The sequence below is a fragment of the Ascaphus truei genome, chromosome 3 (assembly GCF_040206685.1).
Source record: "Ascaphus truei isolate aAscTru1 chromosome 3, aAscTru1.hap1, whole genome shotgun sequence".
NCBI classification, from domain to species: Eukaryota; Metazoa; Chordata; class Amphibia; order Anura; family Ascaphidae; genus Ascaphus; species Ascaphus truei.
Genome location: NC_134485.1, coordinates 230,496,076 through 230,521,328, shown reverse-complemented (window position 1 = coordinate 230,521,328; position 25,253 = coordinate 230,496,076). Strand labels below are relative to the sequence as shown.

At 40.3% G+C, this 25,253-nt stretch overlaps 1 protein-coding gene across 17 annotated transcripts in view; it reads right to left on the bottom strand.

Moving 5' to 3' along the window:
- The window catches only part of DMD (dystrophin), a 2,761,517-nt gene that overhangs the window by 853,455 nt on the left and 1,882,809 nt on the right, over nt 1-25,253 (bottom strand). For all 17 annotated transcript variants that reach the window (XM_075590265.1, XM_075590266.1, XM_075590270.1 and 14 more), the window contains one exon: nt 11,435-11,610. In XM_075590265.1, coding sequence (XP_075446380.1) covers nt 11,435-11,610 — 176 coding nt within the window. The remainder of the gene's footprint in view (nt 1-11,434; nt 11,611-25,253) is intronic.

Here is a 25,253-nt window from a genome sequence, read left to right as displayed (position 1 = left end):
CCTGGACTGTGAGGAATTCATCATGAAATGGTTGGAGTCTCTGATGCCTGACACCCCTAAAGAATTCTTAGCCCTCGACAGGTGCCACAGAGCCCTGAGATCTAAGCCTCTAATGCACGAACAGCCAAGGGACATTGTGCTCAGAATGCATTATTACCGCTCAAAGGAAGCAGTGCTGCACAAAACAAGACCCCTGCCGATCGTTGAATTTGAGGACGTGCGTATGTCTGTCTACCAGGATCTATCCCCAGAGACACTTGCCCGCCGTAGAGCCCTGTTACCGTTCACAAGGACCCTAAGAGATAAGGGGGTGAGATACAGATGGATCTACCCCTTTGGCCTCCAAGTAACAAGAGGCGGCAAGACGAGCACCCTGCCAGGACCGGACGAGGGGCCAGCCTTCCTCCACAAGCTAGGCCTAGGGGAGGCCCCGGCAGCGGACGCCCCCAACAATGCCCTCCCAGAACCGATATGGGACCAACAAGCTAGATCCCCGAGAGAGCAGAGGGGTGCAGTATCAACATAATGGTCCCAGAAAAGTAATAAACAGATTCAGTTTAAGGTTCAAAGTTGGTGAAGTTCCATCACCTAAGATGTTTGAGTTACGGGCTACTTGGCTTACGTTGATTACACCACCCCAGAAAAAAAGAGAAAAAGTAACGCACCCCTGAGGGAAAGAACGGAGATCCCCGACACTCCATCAACGGAGGTCCGGTGTCAAGGCAGCAACGCACTAGAACTCCTGTTGGGAAAAAAAAAAAAATGCGGCCTACCTGGCAGATAATGGAGGCCCCAGACACAAGATGGCGAAGCAGACCCAGAAGGCGGGAATCCATCCTGGAACGCAGAAGCCGGAAGAGAGTGGTGAGCGGGAAACAGGAGCAGAGGCGCGCACCTCCGCACTGATCGAAGACGACTTCCAAAATGGCCGCCCCCCGGATACGCGTCACAGAGGTGGACCGGAAGGTGAGACGCCATCTTGGAGGGGGCATGAGACGGGCCCTCACTCGTGCAGCCAGATGACGCTAACACCAAAGGCTGAGGACCGCAGAAGGACCCCAAAGCTGGCCAGAAGCTGCCGATCGACCCGCGCAGGCCTAAAGTGGCCACCTCACCGGCTCGCCGCGGGCAATTTGAAATCTGAAGCGAAACTGCGCTGATAGACGGCGGGGAAGAGGAAAAAGCGGTAGGATAGCGCTGCAGCGGCGATCCTAGAGAGCGAGCAAGGGCAGGGTAAGTAGTAAAGAGGGAGCTAGGACAGAGGGGGAAAGCAAGTGAAGGCAAGGAAATAAGGCGATAAGGAGACATCTTAGGAGATAAGTACATAAGAAGGAGTAGGGAAGTAGTCTTAAATTAAGAGGAGTATGAGGGGAAGCCAGCAAGTAAGGTAAAGGAGAAGATGAGCAAGGAGGACACCAGAAAGATATAGAAAGATGCAAGAGGGACAGGAGGAGTGGTGACTGGAAATAGAGGGTAGGGGGACGTGACGTAAGATGAGAGGAGCAAAGTAGCAAGTGAAATAGGGTCGGATCAGAAGGTTGAGGAAGACAGGGGGAGGGAGAGGAACAAGAAAGTGAGTAGTAAGAAGATATACGGTTTAGATTGACAGCAGGGGCCAAGAGGGAAGATTGAGAGCAAAAAGAAGGAGCAAAGAAACGTAGGTAATCATAAAGATTCGCAGGCTGTTGAGGACAAGACGCAGAGGGCACAATCGGACATACTAAAGGGGTGTACAAAGCCAGGGCGGATGCTAGTTTTACAGAATGGAGGATAGGTTTCATTAATCCGAGTTTAGGGAGAACGAGGCAGGAAAGGGAGAGAGAGTGACCTGCTTCTAAACTCCGCATGAGCCAGGCACTAGGGGGGAAGAGGGAGGACCTCCTGGACCCTAGTGAAGTCCTCGGGGACTGGGCGCGGGGGGTGAATAAACCTCATCCCACGTTTCCTCCGGACATTTGGAGAGGAACCCAGTTTCCCAAGAGCGATGATCTCGTCAAGGATGCGGCGGTGCCGAGACGACGAGAATGTTACTGTTTGTTGTCTTGTTTAAATGTTTATGTGTCCCCCCACATGTTCCCTTTTGTGTGCTCCCCTTTGTGTTTCCCTGTAGGTGGCGTACTGAGTCATCACAACTCGAGAAGGAGAGAAAGTCGGAAATCCGGTCCAGGGACTTCTACTCGGAGCAGAACTCAGCAGCACAGTCTTCATATAATCGCAAATGAGTAAGGAACTCAGGCTTGTATCACATAACATTAAGGGGTTTAACAGCCCGGCCAAGCGACGTATCGCCTTCCGGGATTATAAATGCAAAGGGGCAGAAATCCTATTTCTGCAAGAAACACACTTCTCCCAGGGTAACTACCCCAAATTTTTAGATAGGGACTACCCGACACACTTTTTGTCTTCCGCAAAAGTGAAAAAAAAGGGGGTGGCCATACTAATTCATAGAAGAATACCATTCGTACTTGATAGGTCCTTCAAAGATACAGAAGGAAGATTCCTCATAGTTAGAGGGACAATCCAAGGGTTCCCAATTACTTTAGCAACAATATATGCCCCTAACGAGACAGCCCCAGGCTTTTTCTCTACCTTCTTTGGAAAACTTAATAGAGTGGCCAGAGGCAATATCATTGTCGCCGGGGACCTGAACAGGGCGCTACGAGAGGACCTTGATAGATGCACATCCACTAACATTACACACAGATCCGACTTACTAACAATTAAACAAGGCCTACGCGACTGTCAGCTACTCGACATCTGGAGGGAACAACACCAGAGACAGAAAGAATACACCTTCTACTCACACCCACATGACACATATAGTAGGATAGATTACTTCCTTGTATCAAATAGAATGGTCCCTGGGGTCTCTCACACTGAGATCCATGATATTTCATGGTCTGACCATGCATCTATTGAGCTGCGATGCACACTAATCCCACTAGACAGACCTAGAGCGAACTGGAAACTAAACGAAATTCTGCTGAAAATCCCAGCCCTACAGCTAGAAATCGGGGAAAAGATTACACAATACTTCAAAGAAAACAAGGGGAGTGTTGCGACACATTCCACGCTGTGGGAGGCCCATAAGGCTACCCTCAGGGGGGTCATAATGAATCTGGCCGCTAAACGGAAAAGAGAGCGGGAGGGAAAAATCTCTAAGTTAGAGGAAAAGTTAGCGGAACTCTCCTCCCTACACAAAAAGAACAAAAATGCCCACACGCTGACTCAAATACTATCCACAAAAACGAGTCTTAACCTCCTCCTCTCCGCCCAGGCTGAAAAGGAATTGACATGGTCCAAGCGGAAATTTTTTGAAAAGGCCAACAAGCCTGACACACTACTTGCCAACAAGCTAAAAAATAAGCTTCCAATCTATCACATTCACGCGATTCGAAACCAAGATGGGGACCTTACCTCCATCCCAGCGAACATTGCAGGGGAATTTAAAAAGTATTATGAAGTACTATACAATGGAGATAAGGTAACCCATAACTCAAAAACAAAGGAAGACTTACGGTCCTTCCTAAAAGAGGCACATTTACCCATCCTGAAGAGATGTGAAAGGGAAGCACTCCAGTCGGATTTCACGATGGAGGAACTCTCTGGGGTCATTAACGCACTAAAACCGGCTAAAGCCCCAGGGCCAGATGGCTTTTCAAACTTATATTATAAGAAATACATAAAAATTCTAGCCCCCCACATGTTGAAATTATTTAACGAAATCTTAGCAGGGGCCTCATTCCCAGCACAAATGCTCCAAGCCTCAATCTCAGTGATCCACAAACCCGGAAAGGACCCGGCAGACTGCAAGAGCTACCGGCCCATTTCACTGATTAACTCGGACCTTAAAATATACTCTAAACTCATAGCCAACAGGGTGGGTAGCGTCCTTCCCGGGTTGATACATACGGATCAAGTAGGGTTTATCGGAGGTAGACAAGCGGCAGATAACACCAGGAGAATTATAGACTTGATTGATCTGGCTCAAAAAGAAAAAATACAATCCATGGTGTTAAGTCTGGACGCTGAGAAAGCCTTCGATAGAATAGATTGGCCCTACCTTTCGGAAACGTTGAGAGCATTTGGCTTCGAGGGACGCCTCCTGCAGGCCATCCTGGCACTGTATAAAAACTCAACAGCAAGAGTGAGATATCAAGGCTTCCCCTCAGAACAGTTTGAAATCAAAAGCGGAACACGCCAAGGATGCCCGCTGTCGCCGTTACTGTTCGCCTTATGCATAGAGCCTTTGGCGGCACACATCAGACTTAACCCAGATATCTCGGGGATCCCATTAGGAGACCAAATGCACAAAGCCGCGCTATATGCGGACAATGTTATTCTCACAATAACCAAACCTCTCACATCTCTCCCAAATATATTCAACATTCTGGGCAAATTTAACCACATTTCGGGATTTAAGATCAATCAGTCTAAATCAGAAGCCCTCAATATTAATTTACCAAAAGAAGTTGAAAAACTGATTGACCTCAATTTTCAGTTTAAATGGCAACCCTCTGCGATCAAATATTTAGGGGTGTATCTCACAAGGGAATATAAAACTTTGTATAAAGCAAATTTCCCCAAGATCATAAAGACACTGGGGGAGGATCTCCGAACCTGGATGAGGGGAAATATCTCTTGGATTGGGAGGATACATAGCGTGAAAATGAATCTCCTCCCAAAGATGCTATATCTTTTCCAGAGCCTCCCTATCCCATTAGTACAGGCGGACATCCTCTCCCTACAGTCAAAAATTATGAAATTTATTTGGAATGGGAAAAACCCAAGAATTACTAAAGGGATTTTAAAACGCCCCACACTACGCGGAGGGTTAGCGGTGCCTTGCTTGCAGGCCTACTACAAAGCAGCCCAATTAGGGCAGATTTTCCAATGGCACACAGACCCAAGCCTACGGAGATGGGTCGAGTTGGAAAAGAGATGTTGTGCACCAATTGAAATCCGAAATTTAATCTGGCTACCCAGAGAAGGGGTACGCAAGATGAACAAGCCGCTACAGACCATGGTCAATTCGTTAAAGGTTTGGGAGGCCACGAAGTTTAAATGTAACCTGACAACCAAAGCGTCATTAATGACACCAATAGTGGGCAACACAGACTTCGCTCCGGGCCTGAATAGTAAAAATGTCCTAATTTGGACTCAGAAGGGAATCTCCCGCCTAAAGGATCTGAAGGGCATAACGACCATACAAACATTTGAACAAATTAAATCCTCTAAGAATATCCCAAACAGCGAATTTTTTAGGTACCTTCAGATCAGGGATTTCTACAACAAAACGCCAATACGACCGGCACGAACAAATTTTGAGCAGCTGTGTTCTAGAGATACGGACACTAGGGGACTCACGTCTAGAATGTACAGTCAAGTGATCTGCCAGAAGTCGCCCAATGACAATAGACTGAGTTACATGAGACAGTGGGAATCTGACCTAGGAGAGACTTTAGAGGACGACGATTGGGACAGAATTATTCAGGCGGCGGCAAAAAGCTCAATCTGCACCACACTAAAGGAGAACGCATATAAAGTCCTAATGAGGTGGTATTACACTCCGACGCGCTTAACAAAATTTGTAAAAGGCTACTCTCCTCTCTGCCCTAAACAGTGCGGAGAGGCAGCAGATCTCCGACATATGCTGTGGTCTTGCATTAAAGTGGCCCCTATTTGGGAACAAATCAGAGATTGGATTCAGCGGATTCTCGATTTGGAGATCCCCCTGGACCCGTGGCTGTTCCTCCTGGGCAGACGGATCAAGGGTCTTTCAAATGCGTCGCATAAATTGATCGCGCATTTTGCCACTGCCACGAGATGTGAGATCGCAGCATTATGGAAACAGCAGGAGACACCCATTATCCCTAAGATCAGAAACAGAATTTGGCATGTTTGCCGGATGGAACAATTAACGAGTTTAGTTAATGACTCCGGCACAAATTTTCTAAAAGTTTGGGACCCATGGTTATCCCAAGAAAAAATCCCAGGAGTGGACGCCTCCTCAATCCTGCATTAACTAAACCAAATGCGTTCTCCTTTAAGGACAGATTAGACAAAAAGACATAGTGACGCACAGCCAACGGACATCCCGATAGCCATAGCCAAAGGGAGACTGGGAGTGAGAAAGATAAAAGAACCTATGTAAAGCTAGTCAAAACTAAAATTCGTAGCGAGGGCCGAGAAATCAGCAGACAACAAGCCTCCACATCCGCTCCAGAACCTGGACATAGACCACCTCCCCCCTCCCACCACCTCCCCCCTCCCCCCTCTATCCCTGTCTTCATGTCACGTCAGTCTGGTCTTGTTTGTATTGTCTTAAGTAGTCAAGTCTAAATGTGGTCATTATATGTGGTTTGACAAAAATGGAAATGTAACAACGGGCTGTGAGAAATTGGTTGTATTTGTACTTTCCAATAAAAATTGAAAGTTGAAAAAAAAAAAAAAAAAAAAATAGTGTATTCAAGTGAGCATCATAAAATATGGCTTATCTGGGCAAGAGTCTAGGTTTATATCCACAGTCACTGCTGGCTTCATTGGCACCTTTCTGTAACTTGTAGGGAATCCTGCATCCTCCAATGTTAGTGTCCCTCTCTGCTATCAGGTTTCACCCCTGTTAGAGCCTGTAATGGGGATGCTCCAGCAGCGTTTGGTGTCGGCGTCCCTCCCCGCTGTTCACCATCGTCTGGAGCGCAACTCGATTGCATCACAACCGGGGCCTCACTGCAGGAGCTGGTCTCTCCAAGGCTCTTTCTAACCCTTCCACTCTTGTGATCAGCGTATCAGTTTCAATCTCAATCGTTTATCAGTTACTGTCAATAAACTTGTGTCGCAGTACTTTGATCTGCTTTGTCAGGAGTGGATCTACAGCTGCACTTGATGTCCCTCATATATGATGTTCTTAATCCTTTATGGATCATTTTTAGAAGAATAATACATATGTTCACTATATCACAATCAACGTAGTGGTGTAGGAGCAATAATTACATTTAAAAATTGGTTGTAAAAAAGTAAAAAAGAGAAATGTATGAAAAATTCAGTTCATACTTCTACCTAAACATGTTTTGTAATAAAAGCTAATAAAAGTAGAAACAAATGTCTATATATGACTGCACACATAGTTCTCAATATGCAACTAGATGTGCCACTATTCATATTGATATCTACGTCAAGAAAAATGGATGCGAGAATAATATCTTGGTATATAATGACTATATTCCAATATATAAAGAAAGGAGTAACAGACAGTACCACCTAATAGAGCATAAATACAGACCTCAATCATTTTTAGTATAAAGGTGCAAAGGGACCCAGGGGAATCCCTTAAATCCCCTAATAAGACACAATACAAACAACAAGAGGGCAGTCCCCGCACTCAAAAATGTGTATATAAAGAAAGACCAGAATAAGTGATCTCTGAAGAAATGCAATAATGTTATCAACTTAATTGTAAAGCATACACTGTGTGACCATGTATATACAACAATAGCCGTCAACACAGTAGGCTATATGTAGAAATAACAAGTCCACGAAAATGTATATACAACACTAGCTGTTAACATAGTAGGCTGTAACTAGAAATAACTAGAACACTGATAGAGGAAAAATATCCACAAAGGAAAAAGCTGTACAAGGTAGAACAAATGATGACCAAAAAGAACACTAAAGTCACAAAAAGAAAATAAGGGGCAGGAAAAATTACCACTAATAAGGATTGTACAATGTGAAAAAAGAACCAGACAAGATTAAAAAAAAACACTAAAAATAAAAAACCAGAACAGCAAAGTGAACAACTATATATAACATGAGATGTGTAAGGGGGGCAATGTTTCAGGGGTATCCCCTTTATTCAGGCCCGTTCCCACGAAGAAAATGAATTTGGTCATTCCATTATCTGTTCAAATAAAAGCAGAATGACCCTTCTATGAGACAGCTCAAGGAACTCTATAAGAGACAGGTCATAGGTCCATGTGCCAGGGACAAGAAGGTTGCTATCGATACAATCACCCCAGGACTGCCTGAAATGTACCTCAGGTTCCAGGATGTCTTCGACAAAAGTCAAGCCAAGGAACTCCCCCCAGCATCGATCCTATAACTGCAGAATAGACCTTCTCCTAGGCTCCATTCCACTGTAGTCATTCGTACCCTCTCTTTGAACCAAAAACAAAGGCCATGAAAGAGTATATCCTGGAGAACCTCAAGAAAGGATTCCTTTGCAAATCTTCTTCGCTTGCCGGGGCAGGGTTCTTTTTGCATTCAAAAGAAGGACAGATCCTTGAGACCCAGCATCGACTACAGTGACAAACAAAATCACCCTCAAGACTGATTTACTCTTCCCCTTGTTAGGAATCCAACTTCTCAGCGCCATCTGTGCAACACACAGGCAACCCTCAGGGAGACTCAGGGCGCGCAGCTCAACTCCTGCCTACCTGCAGAGAAAAATCAATCCGCGCTCATGCTTCCTAAAATGTTGATCTTGAAATAGATCCACTCTCCCCTTTTGCTGCTGCTGTAACGTGAAGGCACCCCTCCTTCACCAAGGTCTGCTATGGGAAGACTCCAACGGCGGATGGTCATGTAAAAAGAAGGCACAGAAGCGTACCAAGGGTCAAGATAAATGTATTAAACATATAAAACAATTGCAAGTAGTAACTTACATGTATAATAAAATTTGTCCAGTAGAAGACAGTGCACAGACATCTGGCACAAGTAGGTAGGAGACACAGGGTAAACGCCGAGGCTCACGGATCAGTCGAGCGCGCTGGGACCAACTGGCTCGGCAATACTCGGATGGTACTTCCGGGTTGCGTTCTCTCGCGATACCCGTATGGAGTAGTCCACCGCAATCGCCATGTCTCTACAGCTACAGCGCTACTCCCACTCGGAGTTAGCCAGATAGAAACGGCTCAGAGCTCCGTAGGGAGGCTGTAAGCTGGACAACTGAGTGTCTGGATGTCTGTTTGGACTGAGTGAACTCCGCAACGCGTTTCACACACTCATCTGCCTAATCCTAATAGAGGTATATTAGTATTTTATCTGGTAGTGTTAGGCCTTGCGAACAGGTGTCTGCCTTGACGTGGCTCGCAAGCTTACAATGCTTTGGCCAAAGGGTTAAACTAAATGACCCTATTTCAAGAGAATATATAAGTATTTTACTGTGTATTTCTGTCATGTTGGATGTAGCATTGGGCTTCCCTGTCGTCTGTTGTATACATATGCCACGCTCAATAGCACTCTATTTTGACACATATACATATATATATTTTGGGGAGGGCTCAGGGGTTCCCCAAAAGAGCTTACTGGGGTTCTGGGTTTTGTATATTAAATAAATTACATTTGTACATTAACCTTTATATTTAGGGAGACATTTAAGTAAAATAGCTTATGCAACATTATTATTATTATTATTATTATTATTATTATTATTGTTATTATTAATATTACCATTATTATTATAGTTATTATTTTCATTATAGTTGTTATCACTATTATTCTCAGAAACCCCAACTCTTAGGCCTTTAAGAAGTCTCAAGAGAATGAAGTTCATGCTCTGGGTAAATTCCACCTGGAACATAACATCAAACTGTGCATTTGTGATCAAACGGAAGAATCCTGGAGAATGAGCCTGCAGTGTTTCAATTATGTTTTACTGCAGAAACCTCAGACCAGGAAGACTTTAAAAGAGTTTTTATTTTTCAAAAGGGAGGTTTAGATTTCGGAGGCAAGCATTTGGTAGCACAGTTAGGTTTGGGATGCAAAACAATAGCATAGAGAAAGGTCAACTCCTCCCATGTGATGCACTAGCCATAAGTATTAACACCTGGTTACGCAGGCCTAGAAATTATTTTGTAATGATGCCCATGGCTTCTCTGCAGTGGATCAGAAACCTGAATTTCAAAGATTCCAACACATTTTCCATAAATGTTTAATGATTACTAAACATAGCCAACAATAAACTTGCAGGGCATTTTTTTTAGTCGTTATACATGGACATCCCCATTGGTTTACCACTTTTGCTGGTAAAAAAATAAGCAGTCAATACATTTTCAAATGTTAGGAAATTACTAAATTCTCTTAAATATGTTCACTTGAAAGAAAAATAAGCTGTGAGGTTTTATAAGCTATGTACACAATACTTTGATATACAGAATAAAACTTTTATGTTGGTCCAAAGATATCACAACCTGCAATGAATCTACACTTCTCCAGACCCAACATGGCTATTAGAACTCTGAACTACAGCTGTTTTTAATAAAATAATTCAATACAATGTATCTATTAACATGGATAGGAACTCTATTGGAAGCCCTTGATGATATCACTTAAGTGATAGGAGATTGGAAAGCTAAAGGCATGCAATATAAACTTTATGTTTAAACATCAACTGTTTTTATTTAGCAGTAATGCAATATTGAATTTAAAAAATCCCGAAACAACCTGCATGTTTAAATGCTATTTTTGGACTGTTTTGTTGAGCTTGCCAAAATCTGTAAGACACTCTGATTAATTTTATTGTACAGTTAAAATGAGTGGGGTTCAGCTCCACAAGCAAAGCCAGTATCTATTTATATATACTTTACTCATTGTTAATGCATTATGTGCTGCAACCTCTCTGCAGTTATGGGGTTATGCAGATATGTAAATGAGTTTGCTTTAATTAGCCACTCACAGTTGCTAATTAGAACCTTATTTTCTTGCAAAGATAATAAAATATTGTACAGTAGGTTGTGGGAAGTATTTATATGGCAAACAAGTTCATTAAGCCACATATTGTAAATAAAACAGTTCCATGAGTTACAAAGCCACACAAATTGATGCATTTAGCTTTTATTTGGAAGTAGATCTTGGCACCACAAATGGTAATAGAAAAACGACTAAATCTAAGTGTCAAACATGTTTTGGCCAAATTTATTGGCAATCTCAACAGGGTTTGGATGAAACAGCCAGTTGAGTCATTGTGACATTCATGTTCAGTGATTAGTGACCAACTGCAGTTTTCCTACACACAAATATAGTATACTGTGCATATCAGTTTCAGGTGATTAAACTCACTGACATTGTCCCAGGATAAATGCAATACATATACAGTAGCAATATTTTCTTCATCTTTTCAGTGTATTTGATATATTTATGTACATTTAAGGTTTTGGAAATGTGTGATCTTTGGGAAAATAAACAAGATAAAATGCATTGTAAAGAGGGGAAGAATAATGGGCACTACGTTTAGGTGGAGAAAATGCACATTTTCTAGTAAACAGAAAAGCCAGAGCATGGCTCTCAAGGTTGGGATTTTCACCACATACCGCTATCATTTGGACACACCGGTTAGGATGTTCGTGTCCCCAGTGAAACACTAGATACTGTGGCATCTACAGTTTATCAAGAATAATCGCCCATCTTAAAAACTTTTTGTGCCTTGTGAACTCACCTTCTTCTTCTATCATTTAGCTTTCTGTTGATTATCTGCCAGCGAGAATTCAAGGTGTCCAATTTATCATTAATGTGGATAGCGTCAGCAGTTGAGGACTGCTCAATAACCTCTCCTCCAGATACATTCAGTGCTCTGACAACAGCTTGCTGATGTCCTATGCCATCTTCAAGCTCCTGCAAGAGGTCATAAAACAAACATCATTTCACATTTCATACACTTATTTATTTTTTTAAACCTCACTTATACTGTATGTGAGAACATAATGTGGCATTAATAGAATGACTATTAGGATGCACTGTGGATTATATACCCAAACAAAGAAAACGAAACCCAGCTCTTTGTGTCTTATTTTTCAAAGTAATGCTATGTTGTTATGTTGCAATTTGTCGTGTATATGAGGTGTATAACATGTGTGTTAATGCTGTATGAAATATTGTCTTATAATTCCTATGATTATGAAAAACTGAGAACTAAAAAGTTAGATTTTGTACATACTGTACTAGGCTATATTTACATAGTGGTGTTACAGATGTAGCCAATGTTATTACACTCTCTGGTGCTTCCCTGCAGCATTTCTGTCCCCTTCTCATGTGAGTCAAAACAATGGCTGCTCCTCCCGCTGGTGCATTGCATATGTCCCGCTGCAGCGCGCCAGCAATTGCAATACCGTTGTCTACATCTGTATGTAAGGTGTCTCCTATCCTGTCTCCATGCAAGGGCTGTATATCATGAAAATCAGGAATGGTATTGTACATCCAATCTGTGTTTGTCATTATACAACCAGTAATATTACAGATGACTTTTAGAAATGTATTTTCCATGTAATCTAAAACAAACAAACAAACACTCCTTTATCCTTAATTCCTTATATCATTGTATTACATGCTGAAACAGTCAAGAAACGCAAACACAATCGCTAGCAAATGGCAATGTCTATAATTGTATATTTCTCACCAAGATGCACTTTGTGGATGCCCATCTTCAATTAGTTAAATTGTATACAGTACATTAGTTAATTAGTGAAGTAGTTTAATTGCCATATGCATGATAGACCAAATAGGGTTTATATTCTCTATTTATCATATCTACTTGTCATTATGTTGCACTCAACAATTAGTTCCATTAATTCCTTGCTACAGTGAAAATGCAGAGATGCTATAATTTGACATGTCCACAGTGTCAAAAGAATGAAAACAGCTGATACTGTAGTTAAAATGCAACATTCCAGGAAAACGTTTCCAGCTTTTCTGCATGCTTGAAAAATATAAGTGATATGTTATCAAATGTTCATAGGTGCAAAATAAGGGCAGCTTTTAGACTAAGGTACAAATCCTCCTTTATTGTAAGGAAATGGCTCTCGCACAAAAAGGATTTGAAGAACACAATTTCTATATACCGTATAACAACAGGGTACTGAGTGATTTACTTTGTTTTGTTTTCAGTCAACAATTAGAACAATTTAGAGAAGCATTTAACAGGCACAGAGGATTTTCTGATTAGTTTCCAAGTTTTCTGATCGACTAAATTTGTCATGTGTATCAAAAATCATAAACACATTTGTCACAGAATTGCACCGTTTGTTAACATTTATTATTATTAAACAAGAGTAATTATTTCCATTAAACAAGTCTACTTGGCATTTGGAAAGAGGCCCTTGTAATGAGTTTATACATTTCCAGCCTGCGTTTGTGTTTAGCCACAATAGTGTGACATTTGAAATGAAGAGAGACCTATGTTTAGAGCCATTCTTGACGATGTCAGACACTGAGATTTAAAAGAACTTGGATGGTTCTTCCTACCTTGTATCTCTAGCTTTAGTGTGTGTGTGTGCATGTGTGTGTGTGTGCATATATATATGTATATATATGTATATATATACATACATGAAGTCCGCAGCACACGCAATAGAAAAAGGATTATTTAATCTGAATAAATATATATATATATACATATATATTTTTTAAACATCTATATTCACACTTTGCACACGTTTTTTTCCTGATTTTATGTTAGCATTTCCTTAATGTCAATAATATATGCAGAATGTATTTCAAAACTGGCTGGTTATTAAATGTTTAAGCTTTAATAAAGAAGAAATCCTAAAGAGAAATCCAGATACAGATTAGTGTACAGACGGGTATCATTAAATCTGGGCTACTAACGTGACGTTACCTAAATAAGTAACGTCAGTTACCTTCACTGAGTTTAATGGGTATCCACAAGGCTAAATACAGTATATGCAAAAACAACATCTGTTAGTGATCTCATTAGCTTAATGCCATGTGAAGCACTGTCTTGCGTTAGCTTCAAATAACATGGTGTTAAATCGATCTTACCCAAAGCTGGCGTTACTCCCATCCAGACCCTGAATAGGTATTTAATTCCCAGGAAAGGGAAAGAAGCCCGGTAAATAACAATGATAGTTAAATCATACCTAACTGTGTTCTTAAAATTATCCAGACCCTGTAAAATCCCTATTTCAGGGTCTACGTGTGAGTAACGCCACCTTTAGCTATGACCTAACTCAGGGGTGCAATATCTTTCCCTGCTGCTCCCCCTGCTTTCTTCGCTCCCTGATTGTGCCCTTAATCCCTTACCTTCTCTCAGGCGTCAAATGACACAGTGAGGTCACGTGACACCGCATTGCCATGGCTACGTGTCGCCGAAGACAAGGTAAGTGAAGTTGCAGAGGCCTCACGCGATCCCCCGGATTCTGCAACCACCGGACCCCCCCTGAAAATTCTTGCGCCCCCCCTGGGTTTGCGCGCCCCCGTTGCACACCCCTGACCTAACTAATGTAACTTTAAATCCCTGTATTAACTATATCGAAGCTCTGTGAATATGCTTTGTAAGAGGAAACGCCTCTTTTGCCTATCATTACCACTAATGTCCGTCATAGTAACCTAAGGGTTATTTTAGGCTGAAAATAGCACTTAACACATCGTTACTGAGCTTTCAAAATCCCCGGTGGCACTTAACCAGACGCTAACTGAAGTTAACACATCGTTAATTATTTAATGTACCTCTTAGGATCTACCACAGAGTGCTCAAAAAGTGTAAACTACAATACTTCACTTTTGCAACGAATGGTAAAGCATTTGGCTCAAAAGCATTCACTATTTCATGGAACAGAAATATTATTTTACTGATTGAACAGCAACAATCACAAAATCTTTATTTTTTTTTTTCTTAATTCTGTCAACTAACATGCTGCGATTCGTATGCCCAAGGGATGGCCTTTCAAGTATATTCTCATGGAGAGTCAAAACAGCTACTAACCAGCAACCCAGCGGCTTATGAAGTGATAAAGAAAAACGCATAGGCTGGAGATAAGATCAAAAAGTGCCACATTACAATATAAACCTGGGTAACAAAAAATATACTTGACATTTTCAAAGCACAAAAAAGGAAAACAGGATAAAAAAAGCCCAACCCAGTTCTCACCGGGGAAACCTTATTCTTTCCATTATTGCAACAAAATACCATTTTATTGAATGCCGTTATACAAGAAATTCTACAAATCACAGAACGCCTAGAGCATAACAAAATAAACACAATATGTGAGCAAAGTGCATTTTGCCAGCATCAACAAAATGGAAAAAACCTGACTTAGTGTACGAAAAGTAGACAGAAATGTCTCTTAAACATTCACCCTAACTCGGTTAGTTTGACAGTATTACTTCAGTAGGGTTATCTTTAGAGTTAGTTTGGCAGTATTACCTCAGTAGAGTTATCTTTAGAGTTAGTTTGACAGTATTACCTCAGTAGAGTTATCTTTAGAGTTAGTTTGGCAGTATTACCTCAGTAGAGTTACCTTTAGAGTTAGTTTGGCAGTATTACCTCAGTAGGGTTATCTTTAGAGTTAGTTTGGCAGTATTACCTCAGTAGAGTTATCTTTAGAGTTAGTTTGGCAGTATTACCTCAGTAGAGTTATCTTTAGAGTTAGTTTGACAGTATTACCTCAGTAGGGTTATCTTCAGAGTTAGTTTGGCAGTATTACCTCAGTAGGGTTATCTTTAGAGTTAGTTTGGCAGTATTACCTCAGTAGGGTTATCTTTAGAGTTAGTTTGGCAGTATTACCTCAGTAGGGTTATCTTTAGAGTTAGTTTGGCAGTATTACCTCAGTAGAGTTATCTTTAGAGTTAGTTTGGCAGTATTACCTCAGTAGGGTTATCTTTAGAGTTAGTTTGGCAGTATTACCTCAGTAGGGTTATCTTTAGAGTTAGTTTGGCAGTATTACCTCAGTAGGGTTATCTTTAGAGTTAGTTTGGCAGTATTACCTCAGTAGGGTTATCTTTAGAGTTAGTTTGACAGTATTATCTAGTCAGTGCTACCTTGGGAGTTAATTTGACATGTTTGGAAACATGGGTCTGTAGACTATCTACTTTACATGAACTGACTTTACATGATTTTTCCCCCAATCCTACATGTATGTATATTTATACACATTCTCACAACACTTGTAATTTGTTTGAATCCCTTTAACCCCCTCAATGTGTTGTATGCAGTGCAGAGACGTCGTCATACTCATCATCAGAAATAGCTCAGCTAACTGCAAAGCTCTCAAACACGTTTGAAACCTGCTTTGCTATTGGTGCCCTGATTAAAGTGTGTATAAAAGATAGATGTACAGTAGCAAAAGTAACGAGAAGTAAGATTGATATAGTCAAATTATTCTATTGGGGTTCAATTATAGGTGATGATGCAATATCAACAAAACAAACATTTGAATGTTTATCTTGTCTTTTTTTCCATTTAATTTTGCATATGGTAACAGAAACCTCTAGATATAACTAAGCAAAGTTTTGGCAGCCGCTGGATTCCATCAGCACATCTACCCAAAGAGAAATCATTACCAAGCTCACGCCAATTTCTCTTTCTATTGGTTAGACTACAAAGTGCACATACATGTACCAAAGTCACTTGTATACTCTTTGACAATTTCACTCAACTGACGGATATATTCACAAAAATCTTTATCTTTTTATTACACGTTCTATCAAATGTACTATTATCCGAATGCAATGTGGCATATTGCAATGGGAGAATAGTACATTTTATACAATTTATTGAATATGCCTTTAAAAAACAAAAAAAACAAAAAGTATTGCTTTATGTAGTTTCACGTACGTTATAGAAAAATCGCATGTATATTTATGAAAGATATTTAGGTGGCACAGAGAGGAAAATAGAAGCAGTACAACTTTTTTATTTGACTATGTCTCTGTACCAGTTAGCTTAAAGGTTGCATTTCAAATACATAATCACACAAAATAGGTTGAAAACTTCATAGTGAAGAGCAGATTATTCACAATCAATAGAAACTGCTAGCAACACTGGGAAAAGAATATTTGTGCCTGGTCACAGCAATTTTCTAGGGTTAAACTTCTGAGGTTATTAATTATATGCTGCAAATTAAATTCTAACTGACTAACAAATAATTACAAAAAATTATAAATGCTATTATTTTAGCATGAAATAAAATAAAAAAATTATAGTTCTTATCTGTTAAGACTATTCTTAAAATCTCCACTCCACGATTCAGAATGTTTTTTCTCTCTCTGAACGATAGTAAATAATAAATGCTAGAAATACAAAATAAGCTAGGCAGTTATTTACAACCAGTGATCGCTATATAAATTCTGCCAAAATCCAAGTATTATGAGAAAAAAGAAAACCATTTCAATAAACATTCTGCAAAAAGGATCTACAGTACTGTACATCTCAAGATGTAAGTATTATTCTTGTTGCTTTGTTACACGAGATACAGAATGTTGCTAACTGTGGTATTATGATAAGCATTATGCGTATTGTAAGAAAATCTAATTCACATCAGTTTGCATGAGATCTACCCTAAATGGAAATATTAGTGATGAATATATAAAGTTCGGTTATCGCTGAAAACTATTCAATCAATGAGCCCAAAATATTATAATTTAGATATTTGTTTCAAATAAGTAGTTGTCTTAGATTTCTAAAAAAAGTAATAATTTTATTTTAAAGATCTTTGTATAAATAGTTGCTACATATGGACCTGCCTTGTCTCACCATGTTGTTGTTGGTTATTTTACTGTTGAACTTGGCGGACAGATACCACGTATCATGCTTTCATAAGTCCGGGCCTTAGAGAGACTCTGAATGAATGGTGATTGACATGGTGATGTTGAGTTTGCTTTTAACACTGGGTTAAAGTTAAAAAATGTTGTCACATTTTGCTTAAACAATGTGCTACAAAATTCATGACTATTTCTGGAAGGTCTATGAAAAAAACAATTCCAACATATGTTAAGAAATTATGCACAATTTGCATGTAATTATTCACAGGCTCCATATAGAAAAGAAAAACAAACAATGCAACTTAAAGCTATCTTTTTCAGCATTTAGCTTCAGGTCCTGCCACAACATTTCAATGGGGTTTAGGTCTGGACTTTGACCAGGTCATTCTAAAACGCAGAATTTCTTCAGCAGCCATTCTTTTGTAGATCTGCTTATATGTATAGGATTATTGTCTTGCTGCATGATCCACTTTCGCTTCAGTTTGAGCTCATAGACGGATGGCCTGACATTCTCCTCAGGAATCTTCTGACACAATTAAGAATTCATGGTCGTGTCAATGATGGCAAGCCGTCCAGGTCCTCAGGCAGCAAAGCAGCCACAAACCATCACATTCTCACCACCATGCTTGACTGTTTGGATGAGGTTCTTCTATTCAAACGCAGTGTTTGTTTTTTGCCAAACATAACGTTTCTCATTGAGACCAAAATGTTCTAACTTACACTCGTCTCTCCAAAAAACATTGTTCCAGAAGTTTTGTGGATCATCTATGTGCTCTTTGGCGAACTGTTCTTTTTAGAGAACAGTGTTTTTTTCCTGGCTATCCTTCCATGAACACCATTCTTGTTCAGTCTTTTTCTGATAGTTGATTCAGAACACTCACACACCTCTTTGGTGAACACCAAACTCAAAGTTTCTGATCTTAATATAGGGTGGGGACATACAAACTCACACCTGAAGATCTACCTATTTATTTGAAAACCGGATTCTAATTATCCCCTTTCATTTAGCTGCTAAAACCATGGTTTCGCTTATTTGTGCACATACCACGACTCTTAATTACTCATTGTTTGTCTATTTCATACATCATTTTGTTTAAAAAACATGGAATTGGTTAAGATAAACCCTGTCGAATATGTAAGAAAAGACCATTTTTTTTATTCAAGAAGGTTATCATGGAAAATCTATGCAATTTTCGTAATTATCATTGCAGTTCCCAAACCTTTTCTCTCCACTGTATGTATATATATATATATATATATATATATATATATATATATATATATATATATATATATATATATATATATATATATATATATATATATTTGTCTATTTGTCTTTCACATAGAATACTTCTAATTTCCTTATATCACTGTTAAAAACTGTCCCAGTTACTATCAAGTATAATGTTTTTAAATATATTTATAACATATTCGGCAGTTGAAGGTTATCTTTTTAATCAATGGCAGATCTGTTCTGATAATGTAACTGAAAATATTGCTGGTTACCCCAGAAAATGTCAACTGCAAATTGTGAAGTAAACAAAGTTGGTAATTTTGTCTTAACAAATTGTATATTCTATTGACATAGTACCAATATTTCCTAAAGAGATAACATTCTATTTAAATTGTATAACATTGTATACTTGGATTTCTGCTTCTATATATAGTTCTAAAATCTGAAATAATAATCTTCCTGATCACAAGAAAAGTAATATATTAATGTAACACTGATTAGGAATTGCAGTTTCTAAAGGGTTGCAATAACTAGCGAGTACATTTAATTGAAAACTATTTTTGTTCCATATTACAATTTATACATTTCTGAAACATGGATCCCACACTCAGTGTATGATCTTCAATCAGGTGTTATTAGCGAAACAGCATTAACATCAGCAATGAAGATATCTGTGTTGAGAGGCATTAAAAGCAATAACAACTTAGCAGGATGGAAATTACCCTATCAATGGCCCTCATTACTTATAGCATTTGGAATAAAAGAAGACATTGTATGCTGTCTGAAATGTATTTAATTAATAACGTGATCATTACATACTGTACCACAGTCATTATAGAACTTCCCAAATAATATCATCAGAGGATAAGATATTATGTTCTACATGCAAAATATGCCGTGTGTACTAGAGCTTAATCCTGCTGTGAAATATTATTGTATAACAATGTATACTCAAATTTAAGATTATGTTAACTTTGAATAAACAGTACATTGTTATACAATTATATATATATATATATATACACACACACACACACACACACACACACACACACACACACACACACACACACACACACACACACACACACACACACACACACACACACACACACACACACACACACACACACTTACACGTACACACACACACAGTATTCATACACCCACATATATATTTATATATGAATACACACATACATATACACAGTACTTTGCTACTAGAACATATTATAAGATACACATTTTGACAAGCAAATCTCTGAAAACTCAGAAAGTACCAGATAAAAGAAAGAAACCTAGGACTTTACTAGGCAATCACATTGCGTTCCTATTAAGGAAAATGAAGGTCAGAAAGCACTGGGCTTGTTGCCAGTTCACCCTGTTTGTACTGACGGCTTCTACTGCAGCAGGTAATAGAAAAGTAAATCTATCCAGGACAACATCCAATGTGTGAAAGTGGTTTCCTTGTTGCAGGGAATTACTCTGATAGACAAGATGATAAGTTACTCAAACATTACAAAATGTAGTAAAATGCAGATGTAAACTATGAAGACAATATATACGGAAATAAATAGTGTAAACTATTCATCATAATGTAATTTTGGTTTTAAACCATTTGTGGGCATTTATAATGTCAAATTTTGTACAATAAGCTGTCGTAAATAGAAAATAGGGCAACTACCCTAAGGGCCTAAATCTACTATATAAGTTGTCCAGGAAGCATTGTTAATGGGGCTAGAGGTCTAGCCCACTCACTGTACAATTACAGTACCTACAAGGACATTTTAAAGCATACTGTAAGCTTCGAATAGTGTATCATACGCTGCAACGTTTCTTCATTTTGGTGGTTTCCCTGAACATGGATGGTTGAAAGTATCACCCTTTATAACATTACCTCAATGCACATGGTTAGGCATGGCAAGTGGACAGTCTTTGCACTGGATAAGAACCTCTGTGGCTTCATAAAGACTTAACCAATCTGTTCCCAATATGTGTATCTCTTTTGTAGGACAATAGAGGTCGTTGAGGACTAAATGCCCGGTTAAATAATCTTTTTGTAGGAAATGTCAGTGTCTCGTTATGATTTCTTCTACTTAATCAGACATGTTGCTAAAGTAGTTATGAATGTTATGTCCAGGTGAAGGTGTACATATATTCTTCTGTTTGATACTAGATTCTGCTGGTAGAGACTCGCTAGGAATAGATGTAACTTTGTTATTAGCCGCGTGAAGCTTGTTGGGAAATTAACCTTGATCAATAAATTAAGAGATCATGGTTTTCACATTTTTATCATAACGTGTCTCAGACTCCGCAATCCTGTGGGTGTGTAAAAGTTGGCTACATAGAAGCCTTCAATAGTGCCTCCAGGGTAGAAGCTACTTGCTAATAACATGTTGTTCTTATCAGTGGCCTTTGTGTATAGGGCAGTAGTTAATTTCCCCTCTTCCTTAATTACTCTGAGATTTAAAAATGTATGGTCTTCAGTTAAAATTTGAAAGTAAATTCAGTAGTTGGATGAGCATTGTGGGTGTACTCTTAACCTCTCTATTAGTGTGTCAGTAGTCTCTGTTTAGATACCAAATATGCATCGTCCCCAATATGTAATGGATTATAGGTTAATGGAATTAACTTTAAAAAGAAAATTCTGGTCTGGAACAAAAATATATTGGTATAGGTATGGGTTATATTGGCCTACATAAACATTCTTTGGATCTGCATATTGTAGTCACAATTACAGTGTTCATCACTGATCACTATAGAACTTAAAGCCTCTTCATTAATTTGAACCCCCTTCTTCATGGGCAATTGCCATATATTTGTTTTGTACATAAGACTGCAGTAGATATCAACAGTAACATTTCTAAACTGCCTATTCTAGGAGCGTGCTCTAGCAGTCCGGCAATTCTGGTGCCTGCTGCTATAGAGTGCGTGCAGTGCTCGCCGCCTCAAGCCTTCTGCCCGTCGCCACCTGAGGTAGGCATATGGGATTGGGGAGGGAGATCTTAGCTTGTGAGCTACAGGGGGGGGAGGAGGGTGATCCGTGGCGGCGGCTTGGCTTGTGGGGGAGGGGGATCCGTGGGGGGTGGTGAGATGCCAGGGGGGAGGGTGATGTGAGATGCCAGGGGGGAGAGTGATGTGAGATGCCAGGGGGGAGAGTGATTTGAGATGCAGGGGGGAGAGTGATTTGAGATGCAGGGGGGGAGAGTGATGTGAGATGCAGGGGGGAGAGTGATGTGAGATGCCAGGGGGGAGAGTGATTTGAGATGCAGGGGGGAGAGTGATTTGAGATGCAGGGGGGGAGAGTGATGTGAGATGCAGGGGGGAGGGTGATGTGAGATGCAGGGGGGTATCTTTTTAAAATGTATTGGGGTGGCGTTTTTTTTTTTTAAATGTATTGGGGCGGTGGGGGTCTCAAATACATGGGTAGAGGGTGGGAAATAGAGGGGGCTCGTGAGGTGTGAAATGTTGTGATTTACCCCTGTCGAACTTAATACAGTCGCGGCCGCCTTTAACCTAATGCGGCTTTCTCCGCGGGTTATTTTTAAACGCGGCGGTGCGCGGCTTTTTTTTTTCAGTTTTCCCGTGCCTGCGGGCGCTTTCAATGATAAGCGCCATTAGCGCTTATCTGTTGAAGCGGCCGCCGCACGGGAAACTCCGTTCAAATCAGAGAAAAGACCCGCATTTATCCCGGCAAGCTTTAGAATAAAGCTGGCCGGGACAGTATGTGTCAGCCAGATAAGGGTTCCCCGAGAGTTTTCAAAATACTTCAAGGGTTCCTCCAAACAAAAAAGGTTGGGAATCACTGGTGGATGGGATGGAGTAGAAAAGCATTTGTCAGGACAGACCTACTGCAGGAAAATACTTCAGTGGCTTATCTGCTCACCACCACATTTTATACAAAATTACAGTACATTGTAATTGCAAAATGAATATTTTTACCTCAGTTCATTTTAAGGTCTTGCGCGTTTGGTGCTTTTAGCAAATCGCTTCATTTTGAAAAGTTTACAGTCAAACTATTAATCTGGTTTTATTTTAGCATACAGGAATGGGCGACCATTGCCTTAGCCATTATTTTTTTCCTTTACTAATTTGAATAATTTGCAGAAAGAAAAACATCTTTGTACGGTGAACCAAAAGTGTTGGAGTCACTATTATAAGATATTGCATTGTGGTACATTAGCTACTCTTTAAATAGAGGTCAAATGTCCTCCTTCACTGTTAACTTTTTGATAGGTTCTTTGGACTTTGCTATGAAAAATCAAAGACATTTATCAAACAATAGAAAATACACGTCTCCACAGCCTGATAAAGTTTGGATTTTGGCATAGAACACATGCTGAGATTCATCAAGCTGCAAAGCGGGGTATCAGACCACCATATCTGTCGGTATCTACCATTGACTTCAATGGCAGTTACTGCCACATCCGGGTATGATACTCTGCACCACGACTTGATGCAGACATAAAGCAAATGTACTCATATATTTAGATTAAAGACGGCAACTGAGGCAAAGAACACAATTGCAAATGAGAAAGGAATCAATTTAACTCATTGAAACTATTCTGAACAGATCTTTCTGGAACCACGTGAAATGGAATGGCAAGGCTGAGTTAATGCACCTGTGAGAAAATTGTGATAATAATATATTTTTAAAAGAAGCAGTTCTGTGAAAACAAGAGACATAATAAAACGTTCACAAGCTTAGTTAAAGAGTATCTTTTTTGTTTCTGTATACTAATATGATTCTTTTGTTTTCGGCTAGAGAAATTGTCTTTTTGACGAGCTAGTCACTTTTAATCCCCAGATAGAATTATAATGAATTCTGCATCTAACACCCTTGAATAGCATTGGGTATTGGATTTGCAGTTTTGCCAGGGACTTTTGAAGTGTATCTACTGTAGGAGCAGCTCATTGTTTACTATTTATCTGTGAAGTAGTGCACAAAATTGTAGTCTTCATAGGAATTTGGTGTCTCCTTGGGGTCTGTGTTCATTTTAGGACTGCTGGTCCTGATAAGAAATTAGCACCATCTGAAAGCTTAATTAGCAAAATAAGTGTTCTTGTTTGATTCAAGGCTATTATCTCTGTGGATACCTTACTGGATATATTTGATGAAGGTGGCAATAATTGAATAGGCTTGGGAAATGACCTACTCACTTAGCCAGAAGAAGACCCATTATTGGGAAACATGGGAATTGCTGAAAACCTTTACTGCCTTCCTATTAAAAAGGTTGCAACTAGTCAATTTTCAATGTGCCTCATATGCAAGTTCCATTGACTTAGTAAGGGGAAACAAACTGCAAAGGGATAAAACAATTACATGCCGACAAGAGATAAGGGGAACCAGCACGCATGGAGAGAAATAATTGTATTTTTTTTTCTCCATGAGATTCAGTGTTTACAAACACCAAATGCACAGATATTAGTCGGATATTGGTATTCTTGCATATTCTTCCGGGGGCTGTTAAATCTAAATTACCTTTTTTTTCTCTGGAAGAACATTTAATGGTTGTATGTAGTAAAGGAACCAATATAAATGTAAGCTAAAGAACAGTGAAACTTAAAATATCTTGTATATTGTACTGTTTGCAATAAACCAGAAGCAATAATATGAGGACAGTAATAGTGATGTCAATATGTACCTACCTAAAGGATGCTGATACAATCATGGGTTCTATTAGTTGTTTCAATTTTATAAGGTTCTCTAGAGGTAGTCTAGGACATTTGGCCATAGCAATTTAGTGGCCAAATTGCCACCGGTGCTCGGCCGCCATCACCGCCAGTGCCTTTCCCAGCTGGGCATCTCCGCCACATGTCCTCAGTGCCTCTCCCAGCCGGGCACCTCTGCCACATCTCCTCAGTGCCTCTGCCAACAGGGCACCTCCCCTGAATATCCTCAGTGCCTCTCCCAGCCGGGCACTTCTGCCACATGTCCTGAGTGCCACTCCCAGCTAGGCACCTCCACCGCATGTACTCAGTGCCTCTCCCAGCTGGGCACCTCCGCCGCATGTACTCAGTGCCTCTCCCAGCTGGGCACCTCCACCTCATGTACTCAGTGCCTCTCCCAGCTGGGCACCTCCACCACATGTACTCAGTGCCTCTCCCAGCTGGGCACCTCCGCCCCATGTCCTGAATGCCCCTACCTACCGGACACCTCCCCTGCATGTCCTCAGTGCCTCTCCCAGCCGGGCACTTCCACCACATGTCATGAGTGCCTCTCCCGGCCAGGCACCTCTCCTGTATGTACTCAGTGCCTCTCCTAGCTGGGCATCTCCACCGCAGCATGGCCTCAGCATCTGTGCCATCCACAGGGCACCTCTGCTGCTCTGACGCGCAGGACACATTTGTAAATATGCCACTGTTGGCGGCCATGCTGAGTGTCTGGAAAGTCGGAGGTGCCCTGCGTATGGTAGAGGCGCTGTGGACATGCTGTGGTGGAGGTGCCCAGCTGGAAGAGGCGCTGGCAGTGGCGTGACTTGCATTAACTTGCCCTGCAGTCAGTAGTTGTGGTGGAGGAGCA